The 13721-nt window shown below is 41.7% G+C and overlaps 1 protein-coding gene across 2 annotated transcripts; it reads right to left on the bottom strand.

Annotated features, from left to right (window-relative positions):
- Window positions 1–3679: 3679 nt before the first annotated feature.
- Window positions 3680–12818, bottom strand: LOC114563200 (progesterone receptor). 2 transcript variants are annotated; one of them, XM_028590036.1, is made up of 9 exons: window positions 11674–12818; window positions 10485–10621; window positions 10145–10261; window positions 9579–9719; window positions 9244–9450; window positions 8341–8485; window positions 7209–7339; window positions 6901–7052; window positions 3680–4864 (listed from the first exon to the last, which is right to left on the bottom strand). In XM_028590036.1, the coding sequence occupies exons 1-9, from the start codon at window positions 12525–12527 to the stop codon at window positions 4700–4702; spliced, it is 2049 nt and encodes a 682-aa protein (XP_028445837.1). In that variant the 5' UTR covers window positions 12528–12818; the 3' UTR covers window positions 3680–4699. The 2 variants fall into 2 exon arrangements, with proteins under 2 accessions (XP_028445837.1, XP_028445836.1); XM_028590035.1 differs by having other exon boundaries at window positions 9244–9453; window positions 11674–12527.
- Window positions 12819–13721: the final 903 nt, after the last annotated feature.

Below are 13721 nucleotides of genomic sequence, written 5' to 3'. Positions count from 1 at the left end.
ACACACACACACACACACACACACACACACACACACACACACACACACACACACACACACACACACACACACACACACGGTTAATCAGCAGCCCAGAGAGAAATCTAAGACCACATCTACACCCAGTGGAGGGAACCTGATACAACCACATCGTTCGCCCCCTTCCCACATTCCCGTTTTTTCTCTTAATCATCAACACACAAACACACACACACACACACACACACACACACACACACACACACACACACACACACACATGCTCCTTCTGATAAATTTGACGTAAGTTCAGTATGATTAACTAAAGTTAATGAAGACTGAAAGTGATCTCAAACAAGGTAACCATAGAAGGGAAGTCTTTGAAACCATGAAGAGTGCATTAGAAAAAGCAGTGGATATTCTTTTCTTTCTTTTTTTTCCATTTCTGCTTCTGCTGCTATTTCCAAAAGTCGTTTCAGTGTGCGGTGACAAACATAACCCTTCTGACTGGTGGAAAAATAAATCATACTTTCAAGTGAAGACAAATGCCTTATCCATTGGGAGTAGCCTCAGGCTATAGTCATAATGGCCTCTATCTCTCTTTTTCTTTCTGCCTCCCCCCAACTCTCTCTACCGCTCTCTCTCTCTCTCCTTTTTTATCTCAAAGCAGGGAGTTTCCCTGAAGTAGTTTTAATGTCCAAACAAACCAGCCTTACGCAGCACAAAGCTAGATCAGTGCAGATCAGGAGCAAGGTGGATATTCCTGTTTTAAGAAGACTAATTTCATGGTGAACCTGGGGGCAAAACTGCTGCTCAGCTACAAATGTTGAGCAAACAAGAGACAACTCATCAGGCACATCTTTGAATATCCAAACACTTGACGCATGACACTAGGTAGTTAGTCATGTCTGATCTTGTGTGGTGGCCATAAAATCATGGATTTCCTAACCCTGTGTGTGTGTGTGTGTGTGTGTGTGTCGGTCTTGGCTCGGCACGGGGCAGGCCAGCTGCAGAAGTCTGTCTCCTCTCCTCTCTCCCTTCCTCTGCTCTCAGTGCTATCGGGTTGCCTCTCCTCCTCCTCCAGCCCATTACACAGGCCTCTTTATGCTGCGCTAAAAGCTGCTCATGTTCAAACACTCCTGGGAAAAGCTCCTTAAAACACGTCAGGAAGAGAGGCCCTGTCTGGTAAAATATTAATAGGAAGTTAATTGGTTGTTAATGGACTGGTGCTTGGGTAGGAATCGCCCTCCATTAGATAGGCCACAGAAACAACGCATTCAGGGGTGTCATCTTACCACCTCCACAATCTAATTGTTTTCCGGTCACTGTAGCCGTGAGTTGCGGTAACCTGGTGTTAAAGACATTATTGCTGGGGTTTTATGTAAGGTCCTGCAAGAAGTATTGCACCCATCCTGTGCCAACCACATATCCATGTGAGCTTGGCATTGTTGGTGTTTGGTTACTTAAAGGAGCAGTGTGTAGGATTTAGGGGATCTATTGGCAGAAATGAAATTTAACATTCATAGCTATGTTTTTAGAGTATAATCACCCGTGTGTTGCCAATTAAGATCTGGATCCGAGGACATCATGAAACATGTTTCTTTGTCATGGTTGTTGATGCGTTTTCATCTAAATATGTACTGTATGTGTAATTGTTGTCTGTGTGTGTTTTTCTTTTCCTTTTTTAAGCAGAGCTGCTCGGGTACGCAAAATGAATTTCAGTGTAAACTGACAATAAAGTCGTATTGCATCGTATAGTATCGTTTTGTAACTAAGAATCCAAACGTTACCTGAAGGCCACCCTCACCTATACACGCTTGGAAAGGGAGGTGTGAGCAGAGGTATTCAGATGCCACACAATCCTACACACTGCTCCTTAGTTGTTTTCTATTGTCATCCTCTCACATTCAGGGTCACGTTGAAACTCTTTCCTCCCGTTAATCTTCTCCACATGAGGAAATAGTTTCAACTTTTGTTGTTTGTGGCCAGAGTGTTTGTGCTTTCTGCGGTTGTCGTTGCCCAACAGGAAAAATCCCTCTTCTGCTAGAGTAGGCATGTAATATTGATGCAGAGCAGATTTGTGGAAAACACAGAAATCAAATGGAATCCAAACTAAGTTCAAATGTCGACATCAACACATACATTTTTGATCATTGCAAACCTACAAGACGCCATTCCTTTTAAGGGAAAGCCACAGGGGCATGGGTAGCAGGGAATATATTTAGCAATAAGTGATATTTCAGCATGTCTTTCAATCCCAACTTTGTTCAGCTCCAATTCATTTATGAGAGGGACAAATACTTGTTGAAAGAGGTTGTTCAGGAAATGGGAGTTAAAATGGCGGTAGTAGAGGTTTCCAAGGCAGACTGCTTTTTACAGTTAGGGCTTTTAAAAGCACTGTGTAAAAATAAATCAGCTCTCAAAGATATGCCATTTTCCCTTTAGCCCTACAGAATTGAATAAAAAAAAATAAAAATACATTGCTCAAATTTACAATTTTCTATGAATAATTAAAAAAGAAAATATTGACATTATTATATTCTAATAAGATTTACTTTAAAATTAAGTTTTCACAATTCAACCCTTAATTATGGCTGTGGTTGAAATGCATTCTTTATTTACTTGTCCTCTTTATTGCTATGACCTCCCCTCTCGTGACTCTGACCATTTAATGGTAACCCTGTTCAAGCATTGAGTGAATCCGTGTCCAATTACATTACGGAGCAAATGTCAATTGATCCAACAGATGTCCTACTCTACTTTTCCAGCGTTTCAGTTTAATGGTGTGTAGATTCAACAGCAGCCACTAGATGGTATAAAAACACAGGATGTCAGCAAACATGGCTGACAGGATAAATAGATGAAATAAATCAGCAAGGCTTTCTCCTTTGACTGATATCTTTTAATAACCTGCTGTGTTTTATTACCTGGCTGCGTGGAGATCCTGAGGGAAAAAAAGACTTGTCTGTCAGATGTTTTCTAAAAGCCTGTCTGCAGAGGTGAGGAAACATATTAGCATCAAAATGTACTTACAGTACAAAAGTAAAAGTACTCACTTTGCAGAAATGTATTTGTTGATTTGTATCAATAATCTGAATCTGCAAAGTAACTCAAGTTACCAAATGTAAATGTAGTGAAGCAAAAAGTAACAATATATATAAAAGTAGCAGAAAAGCAGGCAGAAATGGAAATCTCAAGTAAAGTAATACCTCAAAATTCGACCTAAGTTTAGGGGTTATGGGTTATGTTTGGTAACTCAATCTTGAGCTTGGCAAATGAATTATGAATGTGCCATGTGAACTATTTCCTTATTCATTTATATCTTAATTGTGTTTATTATGACCTTCATTACTTTTTAAATGAAACTGCACTGTCAGCTCAACATAGTACCAAACAGCTGTTTTGTTACTGCTATGTTGTCTGTTTTTTTTACTCATGCCCCAAATCAAATTGCCTTCATAGATTAATAGAGTAGTATTAAATTGAATTGAGTAAACACACTTAATTACTTTCCACCGCAGCCTGTCTGTCCACTTGACTGCATAGCAGAGGGAAATGAATCTATCAGACAGAGAAAAACAGGGAGAATCCTGTCGACCCAGTAGCACTGCACTCAAAAGAGACCAAACTTAAAGAGTTTTGGGCTGCAATGCGACCACGTTGACCACCCTGATATCATTATTAACAAACAGATACACACTCATGCTTCAGTTTTTATTACACGTTTAGCTTTAAGATTTGCAACAAATGAGCCGATTCTCGGCTGGACCTTTAACGTTTGGCAAGTTACAATGAATATATGATGATACACAACAAAGCACTTGCAAAGAACACTTTTTGAGAAACTGTAGAAAAGTTACAACAGTATGAAATGTCCACTCTGGAAAAACTGTACTAGAATAATATTTGACATTCAAAAACAAGAAAATGAAAAAATGTCAACCATAGTTGGTAGACTAATGAGTCATTAGAGTATTTTTTCCAAATATTTTTTCAGTGTGACCTTTTGATATCATAAAATTCATAAATAATCACAATATTCACAATGTTAACGCAGTCACTTGCAGTTTCAAAGTGTATTTGTTTTGTCGACAACTAAAACTATTAGTCAACTATTATTTCTATGGATGAGAACAGCTTTCAGAAATGTTATATTCAGGCCAGACGGCTTTGCTTCTCAGCATGCATGCCACAACCGTTTATTAACTGTCAGTCAACTTTGTTCATCTCATGTGCACACAATAACATCCATTGTTAAAAAGCTAGTCCAAATGTCACACCACTGCACACAGACAAGCTATGATAACGTGAACTCTGCAATCGTGTTTTTTCTCACTACTGTCTTAACTCCCGAAATTAAATATTGCCTGTTGTCAGTTAGAAATATGAAGAAGTCTACATGCCAGGTTGTTGGCCTTTAAATGAGCCTGTATAGAAACGCATGCTAAAAAGTGCTAAAAATCAGCTCTAGGAACAGTTGTGTGTGACACAGATAATAGGCAGTAAGAAAAACAGAGAAAGATGCAATTAGATTGGAAGAATGTGCTGTACACCATTCATAGCTTCACTGTGCTCCACTGTCACCCTGTCGGTAAAAAGGGGCTTATACTACTTCCACCTCATGAAATCATAAACCCTCCCTAGCAGTTTCAGCTTTCCCAGAAATGGTCGAAGGACTGGGAGCTCCAGTAACATATAGGACAATCACCAAGACTGCCCTCTAGGCTGTATTGTGGAAAAGGATGGGCTTGACCATGCCCGAGAGGATCTTGGGCACATGGACGCTTACAATCTCCGAGATCATCTCTGGGAAGTTGACACGCGTGTTGAGGGACTGAGCTTGGATAAACAGATCATAGGTGAACTGGTGTAACTTCCTCACAACCTGAGAATTATAGAAAGACGAGAGATGGGTTATTTGTGACAAATATGTTACAGCGTATGTGTGAAGCATTGAAAAAGAACAAAGCCTGCAGATAAAAGAGGAAATAGCGAATGGCACTGAAGCCTGTCGTTTGACATGCGCTTTAAGAGGTGATTTTAAAAAGATGACACTCATTGTGCCACTCTAAGCCCAACAGGCAGGCTGGGTCTGAACCATTTTCGTCTGAAAGTCTTGATCAACTCTGTTTTTCAGCCTAAAGGGCCCAATCCCAGGCTGCCCTCCAGCTCATGAGGCATTAGAAGAGCTGGGGGTGTAAGTGGGCCACTGACAAATCTGAGCCTTTAAGAGTAAATCCACAGTGAAAGACATGAGGCTGAAAGTGCTGCAGCTCTGCTCTCTTTGGGAGGAAATTTTCCAGCTCTTCTGGTCACGCCTCAACCACTGATGACAGCAGTTTTTTCTTAGCTTGTTCTCACCAATGACCATTAAGATTCTTATAGTACTGAGGCAGAAAGCAGTCAATCTACACCCTCTAGTGGTTGCAGCTCTACAAAGAATCTGCATTAACAGACAAAGATTACAAAAGATATTTCAAATCCCTGTAAGCATAGCTTTGGAAATAACAAATGTGTCTCAAAGTATGTTTCTGTTTATGGTTTACATTCAGCTTGGATAGGTCTGTGCAAGGGGGTGTGCAAAATAATGTAAAAAAAGATACAGCACACAAACAATTCATTGTGTCCATTTAATCTGGTAACACATGTGGCGGCAATGGAAAAATGGAACACCATTGAGTCACACTATCCTGTACTGGATATAACATCAAAATTAAAATTTAGCATTTAATTCTTTATGACTTTTTAAGGCCCTTTACCATCAGACAGGTGAGTCTGTTAAGTGTTATTGTGTTAAGTGTTATTGTCTCTAGTGACTATGCATGGCAAACTGGTGTGCCAGTAAAAACAGATGTGCAGACAAAACTTGGTCACTCTTCAATTTTTCTTTTACTGCTTTAATTTCCTCTGGATTTTATTTGGACAAGCAAAGTCCCCTGCTTCCCTCTTCAACGTAATCAGGTCAGAGACAACATGTTGGATCTCTGAGCAGCAGTGTGTATACAAGTTTATACAACTCTTACATTTTTCAGTCATTGCCTACAGGCAAATATTAAAACAGCTATTATTTTCCTTGTCTGTTCATGTTGCATCTGCAGAACTGATCTGCTGCTATGGTTCCTGCAGATTCAGTATGTAGGTTAGACTCAAAGTGCAGACTGCAGCTACTGGATGATATTGGCTGGGACTAGATTGGGGGATTTCCATCATAGACAATGTGTGTCATTATGGGGCATCACAGTTATTGCTGATGTGGCATGATTGGGGATGAATGGGTGCATGCGCACGCAGGGACCTGCAGCGCTGGCTTCTTTTTGTTCAGTTTGCTTTCTTTAAACTTGTTTTTCAACCATGCTTGGTAAATACTGTTTTGTACTTTATGTTTTTACTTTTTAGTATATGTTGTGTTAAAATGCTGCACAACTTTATGTTTATACTGTTTATAATATGTTGAATTTAATTGCTGCACAACCAATTGCCCCTCTGGGGACAAATAAAGTTCCACTTGACTTGACTTGGCAATGTTTCCACCAGAGGGTGACTCATCATTTTCCCTCCTGATATACACCCAGTGTAGAGAAGCTAAAACCGGAGTCATGTGACCCTTTGGTATGTGTTTAACATTAGTGGATGGCTGGGGATTTGTGCATAAACTGGATTTGAAACTCCAGGTTGTCACTTGAGAATAAAAATGAGAAGGAATTACTTTTCCCAGGATGATTTTACAGTTTGTCAATCTTGATGTTAGTTGAAAAGTTAACACAGTATTACTGTAAGCCAAATGCAGAATTGCGTACTTTGATCTACACTATTTCCGGCTTAAGTAGTTCAGTGATGCTGACTAAAATGGAATTTCTATGATAGTTCACAAAGTCACAGTATGGTGCGTTTTCATATATGAAGTAAAATTGTGTCTATTACCGATTGGAGGTAGTCCAGCAGCTGCGTGAGCTCAAACAGTCTCTGTGTACGGGTGGTCTCTCCGCATTGGCTGGCCAAGCGGTCCAGCTCCTTGATGTAGGAGGTCCGCAGTTCATCAAAACACCGCTGGTTCTTCAGGCCCTCCACTGGCACTGTGACCACAAAGCCAGAACACAACAATAACTCTCACAGACTTTATCCACCCCACCAATCCCTGAAGTATGGCTGAACTCTATTATAGTCGTATTCCACATGCTGAGTTGACATTCAACTTATTTCTTTTATTTCATTGTTCCCGGCAGACTCACTGATGCTGAAGAGGACCAGGGCCTTCATGCAGAGGAACTCCTCCTGAGTTACCTTCAGCATGCAGAACCTTTGGGAGAGCAGCTTCATCCTCACACAGTGATCATACATACTGGACACTTGCATCCGTTGGCTGTGAGGGGGAGGAAAAAACACAGTGTGAGAGGAGAAGAAAAAGAAAAAGCACCAGGTGTGACATAAGTAGGAGAGTGTCAGGCAGAGAAAAATATAGAAAGGACGAAGACAATTAATGGAGGCAGAAGTGTAAAAAGGGTAAAAAAAAAAAAAAAAAGCAGCAGAGGTGAGAAGAAATGAGTGAGGTGGATAATGGAAAAAGAGAACGACAGAGAGGCTGAGAAAAATGAGGGTCAGCAACAAGGGCAAGCATATCCATTACCATGCAGGTCAAAATCAGCCCAACAGAGTGACAGAGGTCTAATGCAGACGAAATGAGTGTTTTGCTAATGTTGCCGGGAAACACCGGCCGAATAAAAGCCGCTCTGGGGGCCTGTGGCTGGCCTTAGCATTCAGAGCAACACCGTCCTTCACCACCGAAAACAATTTACTGATAAGACGTGGTTGAATTGTTATTTATGTATATGGAAGCACGGCGATTCGCTTCACAAACTCTGTGTTGAGTTATGAAAAGTACAAAAGAAAAGAAAAGGTGTCACAAATACTTTCTGATAGAGGCTGGAGGAGGTTGTGTGCGGTGCGAATGAAAAATTGAAAAAAGAAACAACTCAACGCTGTCACCGTTCTTGGGGACTTACTATGGTTTCATAAAGATGAAATGGAATAAATCATCTGAGGTGATCCCTCTGCGGCCACGTATATCAGACGCAAAGGATATGGTAAGAACAGAGTAGACTTGTTTACCATCTTGCCTAAAAAAGTCAGTGTTTAATGTGGGATTTTTAAATCTTCCTCTGAAGTTCTTTCCAATCACGGTTCTTTCCAATCAAGGTGACAGGTAAATTCTCATGATATTTCAACAAACCCAATGAAAAAAAAAACTAACTTTCTTTTCGATAAAGAGACTGCGCCAGGTACGACAAACTTCTTCTAACTTTGTTTAATTCAAACGCAACTCCAGCCCGTCGTGTAAAGTGAGTATATTTTGAGTATACTTACTCGTTGAAGACCAGGTCTGGAGCAAAGAAGAGCAAGGAGCTGTTAGTGAGTGTGTAGGACCTCCAGCCCAAAGCGAACACCATCACCCCCATCCATGACAACTGAATCACTGACATCTGATCATCCACGTGCAGGTCACGGAAGCCTGTTAAAAACATTTTTTTAATCAAACATTTGCACATGATAAAATAACTCTGCACAGGTCAATTTCATAAAGATGAAGGCTTAAGACTATTAACAACAGGGATATCGGGCGCCCGGATAGCCCAGTTGGTAGAGCGGGCGCCCATATATAGAGGTTTACTCCTCGACGCAGCTGGCCCGGGTTCGACTCGTCTTCTGCTGTCTATCAAAATAAAGGCTGAAAATGCCCAACAACAAAAAACAACAACAACAGGGATATCACAGTGTGGATACATTCCTGGCCTTTTTCAGCCAGCTTTTCTTGGTTGAATATGCACATGTCGCCCTCTAGTGGTTCATATATGAATAGTCGGGTTTGCATGACATGGGATTGGCAGGAAGTTTAACTGGCATAGAATTCTGTTTATCTGGTGAGCAAGACGTTGAGGCCTTGCCCAATGATACCAAATATTAAATCAGATGTTACACTTTTCCTGACGGCTCTAGAGCTCGGTGAACTTGGTCACTTACATAAGTGACTGATTTGCCTCTCAGTGTTGACTGATTCGCCTCTCAGTGTTATCCATTCTATTGCCCAACATCACAAGTCTGACCTTGCAGTGTTTTGCTTGGCATAACACAATACCAATGGTTTGTCTAGCGTTACACTGAACCTGAAACAAACTGTGACGTTAATTTAGTCCACGCAGCCTTGGCAGAAACACGGACATGTAGCATGGACTAGTTTACATTGTGTTACCTTGGCCCACATTCTTTTACCTGGTATTGCCTTGGCCCAATGCACCACGGTTACCAGCTGTCTTTCCCCAAGCTCATTGAGGCTCGTGAGCAAGGACGCTGGGCTGTCTGGCAGCCCGTGGTCATGTCCAGCATTGACCAAAGCCGGTTCAATGGCCTGCAAGACGCTGAGCAGGGAGATGCAAGAGCGCACGGTCGGGGGGATGCCTAGAGCCAGGGCCTGGGATGCTGCTAAAGATATACAAACAGACCATCAGAATAGTTTAAGAAGAAAATAATATTACATTTTGTATGGAAAAAGTATGTTTAGTCTTGAGTTAGCATGATACTTGTGTTTATGTGACACTAATCCTCACTTTGATCCGCAACAGCACTTCCGGACTCCGTGATTACATCGGTCTTCCCGGCCCCTTCCCCTACTTCTCCCGCCCCCCTGGGAGCCAGAGGTTGCTCCTCCTCACCGTTCCTTGTCGGTCCAGCTCCCTTCAGCCTGCGGCCTAGAATCCACCATAGACAATACATACACATAGAAGACAAGAGGGCATAAAGGAGATAAGAAGCTTCCATTTCAAGTTGTTTTGTCTGATTTATTACACAATAAATAGTTGGGAAAATCAAGATAAAAAACTAGCATGGAATACTATAAATCGGGCTAACACTTGAACGACTATTAGCCAATGGAGCGGTTCCTTATCATCTTGTGGCAAGGGTTCTCCATTAATGGCTACTGTCTAAGAAAATGCTCTTTTGGCCTTTGCTGAAATGCATTTGTTACACAGTATTTAAGCTGGAACATTTGATTAGTAAGTTCTGATTCAATGCATGTAAAGTATCTAACCACCCTGACCTCATTTTGCAAATACACACCACACACACTTTCCTTTCCTTGCTTTGTCTCTTATTCTGTTCTTTAGTCCCTCACCTTTAAGGCTCATTCCTGACATGAAGCATCTCTTTAAGCGGCACGAGGCGCAGTTTTTCCTCCTCAGTTTGTCGATGGTGCAGTCATTCCGGCTGGCACACAGGTGGTTCTGCTTACCTGGTGGTACAAAGAGTCCTGGGGGTTGAGTTCAACAACGCCTAAGCGTCCACTCATAGCAAAGATATGTGGGGGTTTACTGATAACATGTAACCCGCTCTCATAGTGTCAGGTCACTGTGCCCTGACTGCATGAATGAATGAGTGGGTGTAATAAATTATATTGCATCAACAGACTTGTATTGTGTGTATGTTTTTCATCACATTTTTTGTGTCACACCCACCTGCAGCGGCCCTCTTAAAGAATACTTTGCAGCTGCCACAGGTGACAGCACCATAGTGACAACCTGAGGCATCATCACCGCACACCTGACACACTCTCCTGTCGGATAGGTACACACCTGGAAACAAATCCTCATGCCTACACACACACATACACATACACATACACATACACATACACACACACACACACACACACACACACACACACACACACACACACACACAGTTTTCAAAGGATCTAAAAGCGATACACAGATACTACACTTATCTGCTAAATTATACCTATAGCAGGAGTTTTAAATTCAGCTTTAGTTTACTACACTACACTAGGCTGGCTGTTATGACATTTGGGGTGATAATACCCTAAATCTAATCCAATCCAATTATAATATGATATTTCCTTATTCCATGATTGATTAAAACAACAAGTGAAGTAATCTATTCTACATGAAAAGCACAAATGATTAAATAACTGCAGTTAGCCTTTAAAGATGTGGAAACAGGACATTGTCTTCCATTCCAAGCACAGAATCAGCAACAGGTGCTGTATCTCTTGTTTATAGTGACACTGATACAGTAGTTAGTCACAGCACAGATCAGAGTACTGGAAAGTTGGGGATAGGGTGAACTTTGATTCAGTCTAGCTGCGTGCTGAAACAACTTTGGCCAAGGCCGAGAAGAGCACATGGGGCACAAATCATTTAATACTGATGCAGCTGCCTCTGCAGCTGGGCTGGGTATTACTGGTTCTAGTATGTCAACATAAGGCATCGCAAATAATAATAGACTAATAATCCAATAATCACTTTGACTGCATTTGATTTATTTGTGTTGCTTTCGGAAGTACACTAATCATTTGCGGCCCTAGACAAAAATACCAAGAAATAATTATAAGGAGGACAGTGCAGCTTTAAAGTAATATCATGGATTTAACAAGGAAGCAAAACACTTGTAAAATAAAAAGGACCACATCCAACAGTGCGAGACTCATAAAGAACATTTGGAAAGCTTGTCAGATTAAATCATGGTCTAGACACGATGTTCACGCTGTATTTGTCCTTTTATATCTGATTAAAGATGAGACTAAATGAGCGGAAAGAATGTAGCCTAGCTGTTAACAGAATTGCACTCCTGACTTCATGCCACGGAACCCCAGTCAAAGGAAACCATTACAAATGTTGTATTTACCTGAAACTGCGATCCGAGTAATCCATCCAAACTGAAGGCTCGGTCTTGATAGCGGACAAAGTGGCCTGTCCGTGAGGATTTGCACTTTGGTAACTTCCCACCTGGCCATACCCCTGTGTCATCGTTGGTCGCATGCCACCTTTACCGTACTGCTCGCCCTTGCTGTACCTGACACAGCGGCATTCCTGGCTGGATCTAAGAGAAGCTTGTCCACAATTACAATATTTGCACACCAAATTATGTTCGCCGGATCTTTCTGGTTCGGATCGACTGCTGTATGCGCACCACACACCCGGCATATCTCTGTATAAGTTTGGACTGGCAGAGTATGCAGAGTAGGGTTGCAAAGGTGAGAACTCGTTCACCTCAGTGGGCGCGGACGGCTCTTCCATTTGGCTTGTAAACAAGTTTGATTCCTTGGAGATATACCTGGATATCAGCGGGCCGCAGGTCGCGGTTTGCGCGCTGTCCATTTCGCCCGATCTGAGCAGATCCATGCAGCTCACCTGCTGAATGCCATGGCACACTTCCACAAAGTCGTCCTCCGTTACCTTAGTGTCATCCAGTAGGAGCCGGCTGCCTTCAGAGGTCACATTTCGATCCGCTCCTAACTCGCGCCCTCCTCGGAAACTATTCTCCACAGTGGGGTCCAAGTCTGAAAACTCGCTTCTGGAGCGCTGGTTCATGTTGTTGGGCGGTGAATTAGACTCTGGGTCCAAACCCAGGGACACTGACAATGCCTTACTGAGCTCAGCAGTAGTCGGGAACGCACAGGTATCCGCGGCATCGCGCTCATTCATTATTAAAGAGTTTGACGTGTCTTCTAAAGCAGACAAGCACGAGCAGAAGGCCATCTTCAGCTCGCGACGTGACAGTGGAAGATGTGCGCTGGTCGCGCACGGAAGGAATCAAACAACACTCCAGGCGAGAAAACGCCTACTACCCTGTGAGAGTCCGGTCATATGTCTCCGCGGATATCGAGTCGACGTAGGCTGTAACGGAGAGGGACGTCCCGTTGACCTGTTCTGCGAACGAACTGCTGTCTCTGTCTAACTTTTCAAGAAGTAACCGGGTTCACTGCCTAGAGCTCCAGCGAAAACTCACTCCACTATAGCCAACTGCTTTAGCTTTGGACTTTGACGTTGCCTTTGTACACTTGTTGGCATGTTGTAGGTCTCGCGAGATTGGCCTGGATTAAATAGTACATTTATTTGGATTTGAACAATAAATTACTTAATACCTAATTCACAACATATAGGTAAATATACCATATGGCAATATTGTACATTTACAATAAGGTACACAAAATTAGCCAGGGAACAAAAAAGAAAATATACAAAACTCTAATAGGGGAAAAAAACATAAGATAAAAATATAATGAGGCAATATTAAAAAGACGGAATGAAAAGTACTGCAAGAGTTCAATGGATAGATTTACAAATGACATTACAATTTCATAGGTTCAATTAGGTTCAATACACAGCTGTCAATGTACATGGAAGAAAGAGAATCACCGAAACTAAAGGAACCATTAATAATGAGCTACTCTATAAAATGTGATTAGGATGTACTCATTAAAGGTGCACTAAAGATTGTTATTTGAGCTTAACTGCTCAAAAAATACAACCCCCTCTTCAGAAGCTCTGCCCCTCTGTCTGTGTATCTGACAGATAATTACTGGTTGCAGGCACATTCACATGCTAGTTTTCACCTGCAATGAATTTGCCTTGGTTTGTTAGTTTCTCATTTGTTCCCTGGTATCTACTCACATTTTGAAAGACAACACAAGAGTGGAAAATACATCTTTTATAGGGATAGTCGATGGAGGGTCTATAGACAGCCTGGTGATGGATGAGGATGTCAGCAACAAGAGATGGGTAAAGAGAAGCATATAGACTACAGCAGGCCGCTCCAGAAACTTCTTAGGAAAAATAGATACAATTTAAATTTATTTAGGCATATTTCCTTCTGTTTTATAGTAATAACACTGCTTTTTGCAGATTTAAGGCAGTGACATAGCAGATGTGCAGTTATGGGACATGAAGGAT

The sequence above is a fragment of the Perca flavescens genome, chromosome 10, assembly GCF_004354835.1.
Source record: "Perca flavescens isolate YP-PL-M2 chromosome 10, PFLA_1.0, whole genome shotgun sequence".
Taxonomy (NCBI): domain Eukaryota; kingdom Metazoa; phylum Chordata; class Actinopteri; order Perciformes; family Percidae; genus Perca; species Perca flavescens.
The sequence above is the reverse complement of the archived record's forward strand: the minus strand, read 5'-3'. Positions and strand labels throughout refer to the sequence as shown.